The sequence below is a fragment of the Engystomops pustulosus genome, chromosome 7 (genome assembly GCF_040894005.1).
Source record: "Engystomops pustulosus chromosome 7, aEngPut4.maternal, whole genome shotgun sequence".
NCBI lineage: Eukaryota > Metazoa > Chordata > Amphibia > Anura > Leptodactylidae > Engystomops > Engystomops pustulosus.
This window is the reverse complement of record NC_092417.1, coordinates 108127770-108149473: the sequence shown is the minus strand read 5'-3', so window position 1 is coordinate 108149473 and position 21704 is coordinate 108127770. Positions and strand designations below refer to the sequence as shown.

Here is a 21704-nt window from a genome sequence, read left to right as displayed (position 1 = left end):
CGGGGTATGTGCTGTTGCTACCCATCTCCTGGGGGGCATGTGCATATTGTATGGCTCTCACAGAATTGAATTTTAAAATGCATGGGGATCATGGCTCTCTCAAACAAATATGTTCACGACCCCTGCTCTAAAGGTTCAAATCCAGGATATCGGCATAGTGTAAGTTGGACAGCTCAAACTTGTTGAAATGGAGTTAATTTCACAGCTCCTGTATGTTCTTCACAGTGCCTTAATATGTGTCTTACTAAATAGGTTTCATAGAATACCAGGGTCGAAAGAGGTTCACCCTCGACTTGAATGTTCTGCAAATGACCAAAATCAGCTCTCCAAGCTCTTGGTTTTGTTTGTTGCCATTAAAGGAACCACACCTACAGGGCTGGGGACCTGAGCAGGTGAACGGCACCATAGTGGCTATTTAAGAATACTAGATGAAAGTTTTCTTTTGGAAAATCTGGCATCATTTTTCTCAGGATAAATAAAATCATTAGGTTAAAATCTCTAACATTAAGCTAGTTTTCCTTGAGCAGACTTCACAGACAGAAGAACGTAAATAGATTCTATGAGAAATTTGTCCCCACAAACTTCAATTTGCAGAGTACAACAGAAGCTGCTAGGTAGATACACAGGGAATAAAAAAGCAGGCGAGGAACAGTCAAATGATTCATTATACAATAAAATAAATAATATCTGAAATATCTGTGGTATATATTTCTCTCTTCTGACTGCCTCCAGCACATAAATTATTGCCTCAGCCTGAAGTGTACGAGTAATAATTGGAGAGAGCTGCTGCTGGACAGGCCGGGCAGCTTATCACCGAAGAAAAAAGGCTTTGACACTTTTAAACCATAGGCCCCATACACATTAAATGATCATCTTAATTCACTAACAATAGTTTTTTTTCTTTTTAAATTTTAATAATTTTTTTTTTAAGTATGTAAGATACAGTAAAAGTCATTGCACCACAGGGACCAAAAGAAACAGAATTACAAAACAGGAAAATGCATTGGCATATTCCCACAAGTTCTGCTACAGCCATCCCATGTGACACAGATATATCTTTAATAACAATTACTGAGAGGACAATAAAACAATAATGTAAATTTACACATGTACTTGTTAAATTGTTCTTTATAATTGTATTTTTCCCTATTAAGAGTTATAATTTAGTAAAATTACACTGTGTACACTGTTCATAAGGATATTAACTGAGGGAATTAAAATACTTAAATAAAAGCAGAATAATAAACTACAATTTTGATTTTGTTTATTAGTACCTTTGTGTAATGCAGTGAGGGAACAGCTAGGATGGACTGGAATGACAAGACAGTGCGCCCTATGGCTAAACCCGCTTCCCAGCTGTCCCTAACCAATTGCCCGGCTTACCCTACGCGGTAGACAGGGGCGTTGCTAGCTACACAAAAGATCCGGGGCACGGGCCCCAATGTATATCTACCAATTTCTCAGTAGTGTCCACCTACGTGCTCTACGCCCAAATGCACTTGTTCACAACAGTAGTACCAATAATATAAAATACCTACTTGTTTCATTAGTGACAGCAGGTAACGTGTTCTTGGATTGTAGTTCTCTGCTTTCTCCATCAGGCCCACCTTCATTTTCTCATTATACCCTCTATTGTGGTCACTAAACATTGTCATCCTTCTGCTACCCCTAATACAGCTACCCCAAACACTGCAATAGGGTTACACGAGAACTACACAAATAATACTCTAAAATGCTCCCTATTCTACCTTGTACTGTAAAATGCCCTTTTGTGAAATGACAATAATGCCAACAACACCACTATTGTCCATCTTTCTGCCCCCAACACTGGAGTATTCTCATGTATATGTGATATTTCTACAGGACTAGAGGAAGGCCATACACCTGTCTTTATAAAAGAGAGACCCCACTGTACATGTTGCAGATTTCATGCAGATTTTCCACATTAATTTGTTACTTTTTGTTTCACCTGATCTGATGTCATTTCAAGCAAGCATCTGCATCACATTCTGCAGCATGGTGTGGACTTGACGCAGATTTGTTGCAGATTTTTATTCTTCCGTAGAAAAACACTTGCAAAAATCTGAGAGTATGCGCAAGAAAAGTAACATGATCATTATTTATTTTCCACACTGAGGAACAATTTCTTTGCGGAATTGTTACGCATCATCTACATGACTTTTTCCAAATCCCATTAACTTTACTGATACTGTATTACGCTGCATATTTTCTACACAAAAATCTGCATGTAAAATCTGCAACCTGTGCAAATAGCTTTAAAGGGGTATTCCCACAAAGACTTAAATATACAAAATATCACATTCTCTGTTAATAACAAAAATACAGCAGTTCACAGATAAAATTCCAACCTATCAATCCTGGTGTACACAATTTCAGTTGCCCCTGGTTTCTGACCCTCTGTCTTCTGACTTTCTGGTCGGCAGCCATCATGTCTGATTCTGTGGAGGTAAACTGTTCTCTGCAGCGGCCCGTAACCCCTGCATTCTAGGGGGAGCTCACACTGATACACACTAACTTCCTGCCGGTATATAAGAGCGGCAGCGAGAGGAGAAATACAAGCTACGGGAAGATAAGTTCATTATACGGTGAGGGGGAGGCAGGAACATCATCTCTGATAGTGTGAGAGCAGAGATGTAGCAAGAGCTGGAAAGTGTCATTGTGTGTTATATCCATCATCATGGATCTCATTATCTCTGATCTGTCTCGTCTCTCTTTTTCCATGTGTCAGATACTAGTGAATGTTAAGAAGTTAAATAAAAGTGTAGCTAAGCCCTGTACCCTGATAATCTAAGCACATTGTCAGCACACAGCATCTCATAGCACAGAGGAATCATGAAGTGTCTGCTTAGAGAGTCCCCGCTCACACTCTGGAATCTTACACTGACAATCACTGATAGCAGCAATAACACTGAGTAACATTGTAAAGTAATGGGTTAAAATGATCTTTTTTGTATAAACATCACTAGGGGATTGAGATTTGTGAATTCTCTTTCATGGGCAAACCCTTTTAAGGTGTAACTATATCCCATGGCCAGGACACAGCAGAGATGCGATGTGATGCAGCCAGCCACATGAATTAATGGATTGTGCCGATAACCTAGAACACCATTATTATTTAGTAACAGTTTCATGTCTTGTTAACATGAAAGTGTTACTAAATATTTTTGTTATGAATTATTGACACAATCCATTAATTGATCCAGCCCACTGCATCACATCGCATCTTCGCTGTGTCCTGGCCATGGGGTATATTCGTACCCTTACAGTGTTTATGACATATCCTGCATCCCCTGAACACTGCTCACATCTCCTAATCACCCATCCTGACCCCTGCTTACACCCTCTGACCCCTGCTCACACCCTCTGACCCCTGCTGACATTCCCTGACCCCTGCTCACATCCCCTGACCCCTGCTCACATCCCCTGACCCCGGCTCACATCCCCTGACCCCGGCTCACATCCCCTGACCCCGGCTCACATCCCCTGACCCCGGCTCACACTCCCTGAGCCCTGCTCACATCCCCTGAGCCCTGCTCACATCCCCTGACCCATGTTTACATCCCTTAACCCCTGCTCACACCCTCTGACCCCTGCTGACATTCCCTGACCCTTGATCACATCCCCTGCTCACATCTCCTGCTCACATCCCCTGGCCCACGATTACAAAAGGAGAGGTGGCAGAAAGCATAAGAAAAAAACCAATTCAACAAGATCGAAAAACGAGGAGCCAACCCAAATAGACACTCCAGAAGCACTTTCAAACAATATTGATGTCTTGAATCTCTCTAAAGTGGAACTTAATAAACATGAAATTAGTGTACTTAAACTTGGCTTTAATTATGTCCCTGAAAGAACTTTCGATCTTTTCACGACTCTATTGGACATCAATAAATTTATCAGAAATCTTACAATCAGAAAGCATTTTTTCAGCCAAGAATCGCAATCTATTGATACGACACCCTCACATACCGACATCAATGTGTTTCAAGGATTTACTTTCATGGAACAAAGAACATTAATTGACCATATCGATCTTGATGACCAACCGACAGGCAGCGAGGAGATTGTTGCATCATCTCTGGCCACCAAAAATCCAACGTTCTATCCGAAACAAACTAGAGTACCAACTATGGACGCTTTTCAAGAAGCAGTAGAAAAAGATCTGAAAAAACTATTTGACACCTCTAAGAAAAGAAAACCATGCAATTTCACCTACAACCAACACAAAGCTTTGCACAAATTGAAAAATAGCCATGAACTTACCGTCAAAATGGCGGACAAAGGTGGTTGCATTGTAGTCATGGACACCTGTTCGTATATCCAATGGACACAGGAACTTCTTACCGACACAGAGACTTACAGGGTTTTACCTACCAATCCTACCAATAAATTCCAACAAATCTTTCTTAATATTATCACTGATGGTTATACCCAGGGGATACTCAGTAAAAAACAATTTGATTATATCAATGTCAATGAACCACAAGTACCTTTCTTACATGCATTACCGAAGGTACATAAGGGCGAACATCCACCACCCATGCGCCCCATAGTGTCTGGCATAGGCTCCCTTACAGAACGTCTCAGCGAATGGCTCGACTCCTTATTACAACCTCTGGCAACTAGAACTCCCGGTTATCTTAAAGATACCGGAGATGTTCTAAGGGCCTTACAAACCGTTACATGGGATGATTCTTACAGCTGGCTAAGCTGTGATGTGATCTCCTTGTACACATGCATACCTCATAATGTTGCATTATCAGCAATTGAGTACCACATGAACAAATATAGTACATACAGTGACAATTTAAAAAACTTCATAAAAGAAACATTATGGTACCTATTAAAACACAATTTTTTTCTTTTCAACGGTGTATTTTACTTACAACTTAAAGGAGTCCCTATGGGAGCCAAATATTCCCCTTCCCTCGCTAACCTTGTTATGGCGTGGTGGGAAGAAATTAATCTCTACAGTGATACCAATCCATTCGTGCGGTCGATCCTCTGGTATGGCAGATACATCGACGACCTGCTATTTATTTGGTCGGGCGATGTGTCTGCCATACCCGACTTTATCGACTGCATGAACACCAATTCTTTTAATTTGCGATTTACCCATCACATCAGCAATACACAAGTAACATTTTTGGATCTCAATATTTTTGGGTACAACCAACAAATTCATACTAACACTCATCGCAAAACCATCTCAGGAAACACTATTCTACATGCTCACAGTTCACACCCGAAACACACCATTACATCCATCCCGGTTGGAGAACTCACAAGAGCTAAAAGGAATTGCAGTAAAACATCGGATTACCATCACGAAGTTACCAATATCAAAAACAGATTGAAACACAGAGGTTATTCCCAGTGGCAACTACAAAGGGCAGAAAAAATAGTGTCATACAAAGATAGAAATTCACTTTTGGAAACCTCTTTTTCAAATAAGAAACGAAATGTCAGGAACAAACCCACATTGGTAGTACAATACAGCCCCCAATTTAATGCAATCAAACACATCATTCAGAAAAATTTATCAATATTGACACAAGATGACACACTTGCGCAAATTTTAACAGAGGGCTGTGATGTAGTGTCTCGTCGAGCTACCACAATAGGTAACATCATTTCACCCAGTTTTCCTACTCGAGACAATAATAGACAAAATTGGTTGAGGCACAAGGGTTTTTTCAACTGTGGTTCACATCCCTGCAAAACTTGTAAATATGTTTCACCCACCAAAAATTTCTTCAACTATGATAACACACAAGAACATCACATTGCCTCTTACATTAATTGCAACAGTGATAATGTCATATACATTATAGAATGCATACAGTGCAATAAAAAATATGTGGGGGCCACCAAAAGAAAATTTAAAGTCAGATTCCTGGAACATCTGGGAGATATAAGTAGAAAAACAGCTCCCTTCGAACATAAAAGGGCCATATCAGGCGCATCGAGGCATTTCATTGATATCCATGGGGGTAAAACTGACTTCCTGAGAGGTTATGCCATTGAGAAAATTTATCTAAACAAAAGAGGAGGTAGCATCCAAAAACGCCTCGTGGATCGTGAAGCGTATTGGATTTTCCACCTAAATTCCAGATTCCCGTCTGGTCTTAACTACAGAAATGAATTCATGTTTCATTATAGGGAGTAATCAATCCTGCCCCACTGTTTCCTCCACACTGTTCATCGGGTACATTGAGACACTGTTTGTACATCATCTCACATAGCATCGCAAGGTAGCAATTATATATAATATTTATTTTGCACATGACAAAATATGAACACCAATTTATTCTTCTACACGGGTAGTCTTTCGTTTATGGTTATTGCAAACTAGTCAATGAATTCTTCTTTTTTTTAAATTGTTTTTATATATTATGACAGACTAAGGGTTTAATTGTCTTATAATGACACCATACCATACCAAACAACGCAAGCTAATTGTCAAAACGATCATCGCTGAAACAATGCAACCAACAATCATTCAAATTGAACATAGAAATGTTAAGACATTTAGTTACTATCTTATCGTTTTGTATTTACTTACTGTTTTATTATAAGTCTGTCAATGTTTACAATCTGACATTTGGATTCCATCTCTCCATGTCTTTGAACGCTACGTGAATCTATCCCGCTTTTTCCATTTTGCCCGAAGCGTTCCCAGCTTCCGGTCACTTTTACATTTAACATTCACCTAGCGTGAGCTCTGCTCACACCTTCTGCTCACATCTCCTGACCCCTGCTCACATCCCCTGATCCCTGCTTACACCCTCTGACCCCTGCTCACATCCCCTGACCCCTGCTCACATCCCCTTACCCCTGCTCACATCCCCTGATCCCTGATTACACCCTCTGACCCCTGCTCACACCCTCTGACCCCTGCTGACATTCCCTGACCCCTGCTCACATTCCCTGACCCCTGCTTACACCCTCTGACCCCTGCTCAAGCCCTCTGACCCCTGCTGACATTCCCTGACCCCTGCTCACATCCCCTGACCCCTGCTCACATCCCCTGACCCCTGCTCACATCCCCTGACCCCGGCTCACATCCCCTGACCCCGGCTCACACTCCCAGAGCCCTGCTCACATCCCCTGAGCACTGCTCACATCCCCTGACCCATGTTTACATCCCCTGACCCCTGCTCACACCCTCTGACCCCTGCTGACATTCCCTGACCCTTGATCACATCCCCTGCTCACATCTCCTGCTCACATCCCCTGGCCCACGATTACATCCTCTGACCCCTGGTGACATTCCCTGACCCTTGATCACATCCCCTGCTCACATCCCCTGACCACTGCTCACATCCCCTGGCCCACGATTACATCCACTGAGCTCTGCTCACACCTTCTGCTCACATCTCTTGACCCCTGCTCACATCCCCTGATCCCTGCTTACACCCTCTGACCCCTGCTCACACCCTCTGACCCCTGCTGACATTCCCTGACCCCTGCTCACATTCCCTGACCCCTGCTTACACCCTCTGACCCCTGCTCACACCCTCTGACCCCTGCTGACATTCCCTGACCCCTGCTCACATCCCCTGACCCCTGCTCACATCCCCTGACCCCTGCTCACATCCCCTGACCCCGGCTCACATCCCCTGACCCCGGCTCACACTCCCAGAGCCCTGCTCACATCCCCTGAGCACTGCTCACATCCCCTGACCCATGTTTACATCCCCTGACCCCTGCTCACACCCTCTGACCCCTGCTGACATTCCCTGACCCTTGATCACATCCCCTGCTCACATCCCCTGGCCCACGATTACATCCTCTGACCCCTGGTGACATTCCCTGACCCTTGATCACATCCCCTGCTCACATCCCCTGACCACTGCTCACATCCCCTGGCCCACGATTACATCCACTGAGCTCTGCTCACACCTTCTGCTCACATCTCTTGACCCCTGCTCACATCCCCTGATCCCTGCTTACACCCTCTGACCCCTGCTCACACCCTCTGACCCCTGCTGACATTCCCTGACCCCTGCTCACATTCCCTGACGCCTGCTTACACCCTCTGACCCCTGCTCACACCCTCTGACCCCTGCTGACATTCCCTGACCCCTGCTCACATCCCCTGACCCCGGCTCACATCCCCTGACCCCGGCTCACACTCCCAGAGCCCTGCTCACATCCCCTGAGCCCTGCTCACATTCCCTGACCCATGTTTACATCCCCTGACCCCTGCTCACACCCTCTGACCCCTGGTGACATTCCCTGACCCTTGATCACATCCCCTGCTCACATCCCCTGACCCCTGCTCACATCCCCTGACCCCGGCTCACATCCCCTGACCCCGGCTCACACTCCCAGAGCCCTGCTCACATCCCCTGAGCACTGCTCACATCCCCTGACCCATGTTTACATCCCCTGACCCCTGCTCACACCCTCTGACCCCTGCTGACATTCCCTGACCCTTGATCACAACCCCTGCTCACATCTCCTGCTCACATCCCCTGGCCCACGATTACATCCTCTGACCCCTGGTGACATTCCCTGACCCTTGATCACATCCCCTGCTCACATCCCCTGACCACTGCTCACATCCCCTGGCCCACGATTACATCCACTGAGCTCTGCTCACACCTTCTGCTCACATCTCTTGACCCCTGCTCACATCCCCTGATCCCTGCTTACACCCTCTGACCCCTGCTCACACCCTCTGACCCCTGCTGACATTCCCTGACCCCTGCTCACATTCCCTGACGCCTGCTTACACCCTCTGACCCCTGCTCACACCCTCTGACCCCTGCTGACATTCCCTGACCCCTGCTCACATCCCCTGACCCCGGCTCACATCCCCTGACCCCGGCTCACATCCCCTGACCCCGGCTCACACTCCCAGAGCCCTGCTCACATCCCCTGAGCCCTGCTCACATTCCCTGACCCATGTTTACATCCCCTGACCCCTGCTCACACCCTCTGACCCCTGCTGACATTCCCTGACCCTTGATCACATCCCCTGCTCACATCCCCTGGCCCACGATTACATCCTCTGACCCCTGGTGACATTCCCTGACCCTTGATCACATCCCCTGCTCACATCCCCTGACCACTGCTCACATCCCCTGGCCCACGATTACATCCCCTGAGCTCTGCTCACACCTCCTGCTCACATCTCCTGACCCCTGCTCACACCTCCTGCTCACATCCCCTGACCCCTGCTCACATCCCCTGATCCCTGCTTACACCCTCTGACCCCTGCTCACACCTCCTGCTCACATCCCCTGACCCCTGCTCACATCCCCTGACCCCTGCTCACACCCCCTGACCCCTGCTCACATCCCCTTACCCCTGCTCACATCCCCTGATCCCTGCTTACACCCTCTGACCCCTGCTCACACCCTCTGACCCCTGCTGACATTCCCTGACCCCTGCTCACATTCCCTGACCCCTGCTTACACCCTCTGACGCCTGCTCACACCCTCTGACCCCTGCTGACATTCCCTGACCCCTGCTCACATCCCCTGACCCCTGCTCACATCCCCTGACCCCTGCTTACAACCTCTGACCCCTGCTCACACCCTCTGACCCCTGCTGACATTCCCTGACCCCTGATCACAACCCCTGACCCCTGCTCACATCCCCTGGCCCAAGATTACATCCCCTGGCCCATGATCACATCCCCCGGCCCATGATCACATCCCCTGGCCCTTGCTCACATCCCCTGGCCCATGATTACATCCCCTGGCCCGTGATCACATCCCCTGACCCCTGCTCACATCCCCTGATCCCTGCTTACACCCTCTGACCCCTGCTCACACCTCCTGCTCACATCCCCTGACCCCTGCTCACATCCCCTTACCCCTGCTCACATCCCCTGATCCCTGCTTACACCCTCTGACCCCTGCTCACACCCTCTGACCCCTGCTGACATTCCCTGACCCCTGCTCACATCTCCTGACCCCTGCTTACACCTCCTGCTCACATCCCCTGACCCCTGCTCACATCCCCTGATCCCTGCTTACACCCTCTGACCCCTGCTCACACCTCCTGCTTACATCCCTTGACCCCTGCTCACATCCCCTGACCCCTGCTCACATCCCCTGATCCCTGCTTACACCCTCTGACCCCTGCTCACACCCTATGACCCCTGCTGACATTCCCTGACCCCTGCTCACATTCCCTGACCCCTGCTTACACCCTCTGACCCCTGCTCACACCCCCTGACCCCTGCTGACATTCCCGGACCCCTGCTGACATTCCCTGACCCCTGCTCACATCCCCTGACCCCTGCTCACATCCCCTGACCCCGGCTCACATCCCCTGACCCCGGCTCACACTCTCAGAGCCCTGCTCACATCTCCTGACTCCTGTTCACATCCCCTGGCCCACGATTACATCCTCTGACCCCTGGTGACATCCCCTGACCACTGCTCACATCCCCTGACCCCTGCTCACATCCCCTGACCCCTGCTTACAACCTCTGACCCCTGCTGACATTCCCTGACCCCTGATCACAACCCCTGACCCCTGCTCACATCCCCTGGCCCAAGATTACATCCCCTGGCCCATGATCACATCCCCTGGCCCATGATCACATCCCCTGGCCCTTGCTCACTTCCCCTGGCCCATGATTACATCCCCTGGCCCGTGATCACATCCCCTGACCCCCGCTCACACCCTCTGACCCCTGCTGACATTCCCTGACCCTTGATAACATCCCCTGGTCACATCCCCTGAGCTCTGCTCACACCTCCTGCTCACATCTCCTGACCCCTGCTCACACCTCCTGACCCCTGCTCACACCTCCTGACCCCTGCTCACATCCCCTGACCCCTGCTCACATCCCCTGACCCCTGCATACAACCTCTGACCCCTGCTCACACCCTCTGACCCCTGCTGACATTCCCTGACCCCTGATCACAACCCCTGACCCCTGCTCACATCCCCTGGCCCATGATCACAACCCCTGACCCCTGCTCACATCCCCTGGCCCAAGATTACATCCCCTGGCCCATGATTACATCCCCTGGCCCGTGATCACATCCGCTGACCCCTGCTCACACCCTCTGACCCCTGCTGACATTCCCTGACCCTTGATAACATCCCCTGGTCACATCCCCTGACCCCTGCTCACATCCCCTGGCCCACGATTACATCCCCTGACCCCTGGTGACATTCCCTGACCCTTGATCACATCCCCTGGTCACATCCCCTGAGCTCTGCTCACACCTCCTGCTCACATCTCCTGACCCCTGCTCACACCTCCTGACCCCTGCTCACACCTCCTGACCCCTGCTCACACCTCCTGACCCCTGCTCACACCTCCTGACCCCTGTTCACACCTCCTTACCCCTGCTCACATCTCCTGACCCCTGCTCACACCTCCTGACCCCTGTTCACACCTCCTGACCCCTGCTCACACCTCCTGACCCCTGCTTACACCTCCTTACCCCTGTTCACACCTCCTGACCCCTGCTCACATCTCCTGACCCTGTTTACCCCTCCTGCTCACATCCACTGAAACCTTGCTCACACCTCTGATCCCTGCAGATACCTCTTTTGATTCACCTGTCTAGGTGTCACTCATCTGCTGGCCTTCTCCTACTTCCTTCTTCTTAGCTCCGCCCACTACTCGCGGTCCCGGCATCTTCTCCTTCTGCAGGTGAGAGGCTGCTGTTCCCTCCTGTCAGACTCCGATGTGGGGGCGGGGCAGGCGGCGATTACTCCTCCCTCCTCACCACCAGCCACAACAGCATCATGCCCTGCCTGCTGAGCTCCTATCTCTGCAGGGACTTTGTAGCGGTGCACGGAGCTTACTGCTCTGTGCTCCTCCACACTGCTTAACTCTTTCTGCATCCTGAGGATGCAGGAAGAGGTGATATCGCTGATGCAGCACAGGGAGATTCGGGGCACAGGCAAAAAGATCCGGGGCACGGGCCCCGGATCTTTTGACCTAGCGACGCCCCTGGCGGTAGATAACTGGTCAATGTACCTTAGACAAAGACTAGATATTACAAACAAAGCAGAATAATAGACAGAAACAGATCAAGACCAAGAGGACAATGCAATTAAGATAAAAGCCTGCAAATTCCAGGGGAGAAGAGTCAATTTATGCTGACATAACTGTTAGCAGCCCAGAGCAAAATCAACAGGAGACAGATGGGTGTGGTGGAATTCAATTAAGTCAGCCAGGAATAAAATAAAGGAGTGTTCAGACAGAAGGTAAGGACAGAATGTAACCTAAGAAAAAAATCACATGCATTGGCGCAATGTTGTTCAATAAATCTCTTCCATTAGACATGTTTCTGGATGTAAATGTACTTGTTTCTTTGCCTCCCTTGAGAGCTTCAGCCTTCCCCTGTTCTCACTAAGCTGCCAACTGCATATATACACAGCTTCCTCTCTCTCGTCGTGCTAGGTCGTAATCATGGTGTCACCCACTGTGTCTCTCTTTTCACTTGCCTTCCTTACTGAGAGAGACTAGGAGAAGGGGTAGGGAGCAGCATGAGTCATAATTCCCCTGTTAAAGCTCCTCATATTCTTCAGAGCTCAGACATATAAACAAAGAATCACAGAGAGTCTGCTCACAGCACAAGTAGCAGGACTGCTGAACTACTTGATGGACATTCAGGGACTATTATTAAGGCAGTAAAGGCACATCTGAAATGTATGTAAAAGAGTGGCAGACCCCTGTTATACTTTTTTTACATACAGCAATTCTAAATTAAACAATTTATTCCAAAAAGAGTTAAAAAATTCAATCTATAAACTAAAATATGTCAAAATTTACCTCAAAACCAGTTACGTTTACTCCAAGTGCCTCAACAATTCCAGATAGTTCAAATCCAGGAACCAGTGGTGTTTTTGGGGGATTATCTATGTTTCCTTGTCGAACCATCAAATCAATGAAGTTCAGTCCACTATAAGAAAAAGGATAAAAAGAAAAGGTAAAGTTTTGTATTTTAAAGCACAATTCTACAATTTCATGAAACATGCAGTCTTTGTTGCATCCTCTCCAAAACTGTTGCCTTGCCAAAGGGATTGCCTTATTAAAGGAAATCTACTGTCAGAAATCTACTTACTAAAGGCACTTGCACATGCAACAGTGCAGCCTGTGTAAACGTGCCATATGGTGGCACTGTGTTCATGTGCAAATGCCTTTAGTATATCCTGACCATAGATTCCTCCACGCCCCAGTAGCGCCTCTAGCTAATTAGCAAAAAAATAAAATAAAGTATTAACCCCATAACGCCGAGGCTCTTTTTCATTTTTGCGTTTCCAATTTTTACTCCCCACCTTCAAAAATCTATAACTTTTTATTTTTCCATGTCAAGAGCTTTATGAGGGCTGTTTTATGTGTAACAAATTGAACTTCATCTAATACTCCATGCAGTGTACTGGGAAGTGGAAAAAAAATTCAAAAGCAATGAAACTGGAGAAAAAATATTTTCTTATGGGCTTGACAAATAAATCTCCTTTATTCTTTTACAAAAAAATCATTTTACTAACTTCTGGAGCTAATAACTATTTCATACTTCGATGTGATGAGCAGTGTGTGATGTAATTTTTTGTGACTTTAGATGAAATATTTAATGCCCAGCATATACCCTTAAAAGGATCAGCTATAGCTAAAATAAAAGTGGATTAATTGCAAATTCTTGTGCAGGTTTATTTTTTTTTATCATTACTGTTATTATGTCTAGTTTTGCATTACTTCCACTATTACTGACTCTTCTTGTAAGCCTGGCAATATACATGAGATAGTTGTTGGCTGAATGCCTGTACTGCCTGTGGATCAGACATGTAAACATATAAAAACGTCCAACACTTCCTTCCTTGGCAACAGGTGAGAATTGGAACACACACTGACCAAAATCAACTGGTTTACAATATATGCATCTAATAAGTTAAAAGACCTAGGTATAGATAGAACTTACTCACTGTACATGGGGTAGGCAAGTATAATATTACTTACATAAATCTGCACCCAGATGCCTCCATGTATATAACTACCGTAAATAATAATGCAAGTTCTAACACTGCAAGAGTGTCTTTCCACTGACCAAAATCAACTGGTTTACAATATATGCATCTAATAAGTTAAAAGACCTAGGTATAGATAGAACTTACTCACTGTACATGGGGTAGGCAAGTATAATATTACTTACATAAATCTGCACCCAGATGCCTCCATGTATATAACTACCGTAAATAATAATGCAAGTTCTAACACTGCAAGAGTGTCTTTCCGTTTCCATGCCATATGATCAAAATTGGGACTGCCTCACTTGAATATGGCCTGTGTTGGTTTCTTTAAAGATTGAAAAATAGTCTAAAACTTTTCAAAATTAAAGGGAATCTGTCAGAATTGTTGATCCAGTTCACACCTGTGTTCAGACCACTGCTATTAACTTTCTTCACTAGTACAATAATCAGTAAAATCCAAAAGAGTCCAACATGAATATTGAATAAAAATGTAGCTTCCACCTTCAGTTAATGGCTGACCGGCCGACCAGTTCTGGGGGGTTACAATGGCTTACATTACAATCTAATGCACAGGTATTTAAAACCAACATGAGCTAATCAGAATGCAAACACTTCCAATGACATCACTTCCCATTATTAGCATAAGGATCAAACAATAGAGATATACAGACTGCACACAGCCGTCTACCATGCCTTGGGCCTTCAAGCGGTGAGCTGTCCTTCTACATTTTTTTTTTTTGTCTTATATACAGACTGAACCCCCTATGATCAAATTGTGATCAAATTGTCTTTAAAATTCATACCCAGTCTTTGTATTTAATGTCAGTATCCAGAAAGTTTTTTGTCTCCATAGCCTCTCAACCCAATCTCCACCCCTACTGGGTTTATTAACCCGTTCAAGTTCACAGAAAAATAATGAATTAGTTTGTGGTTTATGTACTTTATATCAATAAAATGTTCAGTTGCACCTGAAACTCCTGAATTCTTTTTAACAACGTCAGAAAGATGTTGACTAATCCTATCTATAATTTTAGTGTCTGGTTGTTCCACTTCTGTTCAAGCTTCAATTATTTGAATCCAGCTACAATCCTAGAATGTAAATTTTACATTTTATATTCCGAAAATTACATTTTTCACAGTCCTCCTCCTATGATTTAATAGATGGCTACCACATGTAGTTAATGGAAAAATACATTCAAAAGAATTAGTACATGAAACAATTTACACGCCAACCACGAGGCTTAAATGGGTTGGCCACTTTACCTCACAAATTTGTAATGTGTGATCTCTAAGTGGTGATTGTTCATTTTATGGTCAGGAATGTCTGAAGGCTTCACTTAAGAAAACTGTGCAGAACTATTAAGAAATGTATATTGGTAAATTACCTCATATCCTGCCCCCCACACTTACACTCACATTACAAAAACATGAGGTAAAGTGACCATCCCCTTTAATAATTGACTGATTCTGTATGTGGTTTTCTTTGTAGTTGTCACCACATTGAAATCACATAGGATTAGAAGTAATAAAATAATCTCATAAAGTATAATCGATAGAAAGCATCATCTGCTGACAAAAGATGATGGGGAAGATTTATAAGGTGTCTGAAAGTCAGAATATTTCTAGTTGCCCATGGCAACCAATCACAGCTCAGCTTTCATTTTATCAGTGCTCATGAATATTTTTAAGGGGAGCTGTGATTGGTTGCCATGGGCAACTAGAAATATTCTGACTTTCAGACAGCTTGATAAATCTGCCCCGATATTTCTCACATCTGCACAGAATATGCCTTGGAAACTCTATAGATTAGTAATGGTGAGCCTTTTAGAGGCCAAGGGCCCAAACTACAACCAAAAACCCACTAATTTATCACAATTAAATTTAATCAGAAACTTATTTTTCATTACTCATTACATGCCAAAGCTTTTAATTATATTGGCGTCTTGGGGATATAAATATCATTAAAATAAGGAGGGGCAATACGGATTATCATTGCAACTTCCCTCCCTTAAACAGGAAGCATTGGAGTACAGAAGTTTCAAAGATAATCCAGCACTATCCAACCCATCTTGCTGCTCCTGCTGGCCAGGTAGCCCAGGAGTTGTTGCTTTAAAATTGCGCTGACTGCAGAACATCCTGGGCTACCCAGGACTGCAGGAGAAGGCCTTGAGTCACTCAATCTGTCCGGCAAACTCTACTCAGGGGTGACAGCCTAGGTGACCACAGAGATTGCTATGGGTGCTGGTACCTGTGCCATAGGTTTGCCACCAATGTTCTAGACCCAAAGGAGTCTGCTCCAGACTGCTGCTCCCTGTGGCCATGAGGTTTCTGTAAATTATGTCACTATATGCAGTTACTACAGCTCAGGCAAGATGGCAGAACCCATAACCATGGAAAGAAATTGGAATTAAAATCAAATATAAAACCAGAAAATAAAACTAGATTAAAAGGTAATATACTCCAGGCACCTAGGATAATGGCAAAAAAAAATAATAATAATAATCCAGCGTGTACAGCCAAAAATTCCATTAAAACTCCATCTTTCATCTGACTATATAGTCCATTCAATAAGAAGCTGCAATGGTCATAACATAAAATATTACAGGAAAACTGTTGCAGCCATAAAATTCCAAATCCTTTCTAGTGTCATGTGACACTCTTACTCATGGCTGGTATTATGGACGCACAGTGAAACATATACTGTATGCTAGATGACCAGAACACACATAGGTCATTATCCGAACAACAAAATACTTGGCGTGGATCCCCTGGCGTCCATGAACCATGCACTAATACTGAACACCAGACATATGTAAATATCAAACCTGGCAAAAAAACTTAAAAAAAAACATAACATTACGCTCAAAATATATATACCGTATTTTTCGGACTATAAGGCGCACTAAAAATCCTAAAAAAAAAAAATCCTAAAAATGTTCTCAGAAATCAAAGGTGCGCCTTATAGTCCAGTGCGCCTTATATATGAACCGTAGTTACAGACAACAGCTGCCTTGAACTGTGCACAGGTCTTCCACCTGCTGGTCATTCATCCTAATAATCAGGTGCGCCTTATACTCTGGTGCGCCTTATATATGAACCTAGAGGTTTTAGCAGGCATTTATTGATGGTGCGCCTTATAATCCAGTGCGCCTTATAGTCCGAAAAATACTGTAAATATGTTGTTACTATGTGTAACTGGTAAAATGCAATAATATGATAATACCCACAATATACATTTTGTCTTATTACTGTAATTCCAATATAATACATTCTCAATAATGAGCATAGGAAACTTCATAGTATAATAGTAAAATAAAGACACATTACATTATTCAAGAAACAGGGTACACATGTGTACAAAAAAGATTGTCATTGTCTTTTTGCCATTTATCCAGTGCATTGGTCCATGTGGGATCCGAAATGTGCACAAACTGGAATCTGTACCAGGTGAGCTACAACATTTTATTTTTGTTACCTTGGCTAGGTTTGTGGATGGGTCATAAGGGGTAAAAAGGTTTTTTTACAACTTTTAGGTTTTTTGCAACTTTTTCCGATAAAGATGATTTTTTTGAATTTATTTGGTTAAATGAGTCAAAGTAAAAAATTGGAACACATTTCTTTTAAAAACCTATAATACAGTGTGAAAAAAAATCCAAACACGAACAAGCCCCAACAGCACTTTGCAGTGGCTACATGGAAGTGTAAAGCTCCTGATATTTCTGATGGCCTGGTTCTGCTTCAGTGCTCCAATTCAAGCTCCCAGCAATCAGCAGAGGCAGCGGTGAATCAACTGTTATCCAGACTATTTAATGTGGTGGCGTTGACTCATCCCAGTACATCATTCACTCTATGTATAATCGCTGGCATTTCACTTCCAATGTGGAACATGAGTCACATCAATTTAAACAGCTTGAGGCAGTCATATTGTGCAGCATCAAGAGTAAAAATACAGCAGAAAATATACACAGCAAACCAAAATGTATGTCAGAGGATCCCTAGTTCTAAATATGTATATTCCTGTATAGTAACTTCTTAAAGGTCATCTTTAAGAATTTCCCATACAAACAACTACAATCAGTGCTGAGGCATGTCATAGGAAAGAACCTTTGCTATTTTACTTCTACTTTTCCCTTCTACTTTTAACCCCTTCCCGACGCGCGCCGGGTCCCGGTGCATGGAGAGGACTCGCGGGCCGAGCCCTCTCCATAGCCGGTAAGTCTTTGCTGCATATTGCAGCAAAGGCTTACCGGTAACACCCGCGATTGGTGCTAGCACCGATCGCGGGTGCTTTCACGGCGATCGCCGCCGGCGATGACGTCACGGGGAGCGGTGATCCGTTGGGATGACAGCTTCGGGTCTCACGAAGGCCCGAAGCAGTCTCGTTTTAACCCATTCATTACAATGTGCTATCAGCACATTGTAATGAATGAGGAGTAAAATCCCCATATACTGCCATATTGCAGTATGGCAGTATATGGTAGGATCGATCAGACAACGTAGGGTTAAAGTACCCTAGGGAGTCTGAAAAATAGTAAAAGTAAAAGTAAAAAAAAGTTAAAAAAAAAAAATTATAATAAAAAAACCTAAAAATTCAAATCACCCCCCTTTCCCTAGAACTGATATTAATATTAATAAACAGTAAAAATCATAAACACATTAGGTATCGCCGCGTCCGAAAATGTCCGATCTATCAAAATATAATTACGTTTTTTCACTGCGTTTAACCTTGTAACGGAAAATAGCGTCCAAAGTCAAAAATGACATTTTTTTGCCATTTTGGAAAATATAAAAAAATAAATAAAAAGTGATCAAAAGGTTGCACAGTCCTAAAAATGATAGCATTGAAAACGCCATCAAAAGTCGCAAAAAATTACACCACCCACAGCTCCCTACACCAAAGTATGAAAAAGTTATTGCCGCCAGAAGATGGCAAAATCAAAAAAAAAAATTTTGTACAGGAGCCAGCTGGAATTAGTAGGAGCCATAGTTATAATAACAATATGTGTAAGTGTAAAGCTCATTCTCTTAGGAACCTGATTTAAGAGTTATTATGGGGTCAATGGCTCTGAGGTTTTGTTGAATAAATGATAAATAAAATAATAGTTTATAATTATAATTTAGAATAAAAGAGCCATAAAGCCATAGAGCCTTAGAGGAGTCAAGTTTAAAGGCTGGAGGAAGAATATCACTTCTTTGGTTTTATAGTACCTAGAAGCATGCTTTAGATGTCTTGGGTCAGGCCTGTGGGTTTACAGAACTGGGGATATAAGAAGTTGAATAAATATTTTGAAACCTGCAGATAAAAAGCCAATTCTCACCTATTTTGTAATTTCCTGTATCTCTTGTTCTGTATCTTACAGAACCACAAGTCTGAAGCAATCTGATAAGATTCTTATATTTAAAGTGACACCAGAATGCTTCTAGGTACTATATAAACAAAGATAGGGGCATCTGAAGTGGCATCCCCTTCAGCCTCTAAACTTTACTCATCTTAGCAAAATGACTCATATTTACTCATTTTCACATGAATTTGGAAGAGAGTTTTATAGGTAAAGGACGTGATATCACATTAAAGAGGAAATCCTAGAAAGGTCATTTCATACCCTAACCAAGGGGGGCAGTAGTTTAATGGGGTAAAATCTGATGGCAGGTTCCCTTTAATATAGGAAACCTATAGCGAAAAAAGCATGGTTCTAGGCAATAGGTTACACAGGTCTCCTGGTCAGCTACCTAACACTGTTTACAGCTCAGTATGGTCAAAACATTTAAACAAAACTGATACAAAGGCTGTATTATTGAACTTTGCAAATAGGGATGAAGTGCACTTAAATTAAAAAAAAAAAAATAACTAGAGATGAGCGAGCACTAAAATGCTCGGGTACTCGTTATTCGAGACAAACTTTTCCCGATGCTCGAGTGCTCGTCTCGAATAACGAGCCCCATTGAAGTCAATGGGAGACTCGAGCATTTTTCAAGGGGACCAAGGCTCTGCACAGGGAAGCTTGGCCAAACACCTGGGAATCTCAGAAAAGGATGGAAACACCACGGAAATGGACAGGAAACAGCAGGGGCAGCATGCATGGATGCCTCTGAGGCTGCTTAATCGCACCATTATGCCAAAATTATGGGCAACAGCATGGCCATGACAGAGTGACAGAATGAAGCTAGATAGCATCTAAAACATCCAATAATTGACCCTGACACTATAGGGGACGGCATGCAGAGGCAGCGGCAGCAGGCTAGAGAGTGTTATGGCGACATACCCTAAATGGACTCAGGCTTCAAACCAATGGGTGGCAGAGAGGAACCAAAGGAGGTGAGCAAGAAGCGCTCAAATAATATCGGTACATGATAAAAGTTTGCCAGTATATTTTGTGGATTACACAGCAGGGTGGCGACAAAGTTAACATGGAAGCCATGAAAACAACCCAAAATTCTGCCTGACACAGCTCGTTTGATAAGGGGACCATGTATGGAGGCAGTGAACTAGTAGTAGATTAAAGGTGCTGCAGTTAAAACTATGTTAGTTGGATCTTGGCATGGAGCTGGCGCTCCGCTGCCAGGCGAGCTTTCGCCAATCCAAGCCCCTGTCTCTAGGCTACTCCCCAAACAGCACTTCTAAGAACCTTTTGTATAAGATCAAGTGTAGTAGCGTTCTTATAAGTTTAGGATATAGCGGGTGAGGGGAATGTAAACAGATGCGCAAGAAGCGCTGAAATAATATCGGTAAATGATAAAAGTTTGCAAGTATATTTTGTGGATTACACAGCAGGGTGGCGACAAAGTTAACAAGTTTGATGTGGAATGCCCTGTAATAGCTCTTGGGCGGTGTGCCTTTTATCGCCTAGGCTCAGCAGTTTGAGCACCGCCTGCTGTCGCTTAGCGACGGCACTGCTGCTGTGCCTAGAGCTACTGACTGATGGCGCCATGGCCACGGATGGTAATTCGGAGGAGGAGGAGGTGGAGGAGGGGTGGGAGGAGGAGGTATACTAGACCTTTGAGACCTGGACCGAGGTAGGCCCCGCAATTCTCTGCGTCGGCAGTATATGACCAGCCCCAGGGTCAGACTCGGTCCCAGCCTGCACCAAGTTAAGTGTAGTAGCGTTCTTATAAGTTTGGGATATGGCGGGTGAGGGGAATGTAAACAGATGCGCAAGAAGCGCATGATGCGCATGGAGCTGGCGCTCCGCTGCCAGGCGAGCTTTCGCCAATCCAAGCCCCTGTCTCTAGGCTACTCCCCAAACAGCACTTCTAAGAACCTTTTGTATAAGATCAAGTGTAGTAGCGTTCTTATAAGTTTAGGATATGCCGGGTGAGGGGAATGTAAACAGATGCGCAAGAAACGCTGAAATAATATTGGTAAATGATAAAAGTTTGCCAGTATATTTTGTGGATAACACAGCAGGGTGGCGACAAAGTTAACAACTTTGATGTGGAATCCATGAAAACAACCCAAATTTCTGCCTGACACACCTCGTTTGATAAGGGGACGATGTATGGAGGCAGCTATATGGACGACTTTTGGAGGTAGCAATGGAGACAACGTGTGGAGGCTGCTATGGAGACAATTTAATTTGGATAGTGCCTGTATGTGGCAGTCCAAAAAAGTTTTCAAACCAGAGGAGCAGGTAGGTGGCCCTCCAGTAAAATGGAATAGATTGAGTGCCTGTATGTGGCAGTCCAAAAAAGTTTTCAAACCAGAGGAGCAGGTAGGTGGCCCTCCAGAA

The 21704-nt window shown here is 44.6% G+C and overlaps 1 protein-coding gene across 2 annotated transcripts in view; it reads right to left on the bottom strand.

The window, feature by feature from the left end:
* Window positions 1-21704, bottom strand: part of VAT1L (vesicle amine transport 1 like) — an 82970-nt gene that overhangs the window by 47133 nt on the left and 14133 nt on the right. For both annotated transcript variants that reach the window (XM_072117496.1, XM_072117497.1), the window contains one exon: window positions 12782-12911. In XM_072117496.1, coding sequence (XP_071973597.1) covers window positions 12782-12911 — 130 coding nt within the window. The remainder of the gene's footprint in view (window positions 1-12781; window positions 12912-21704) is intronic.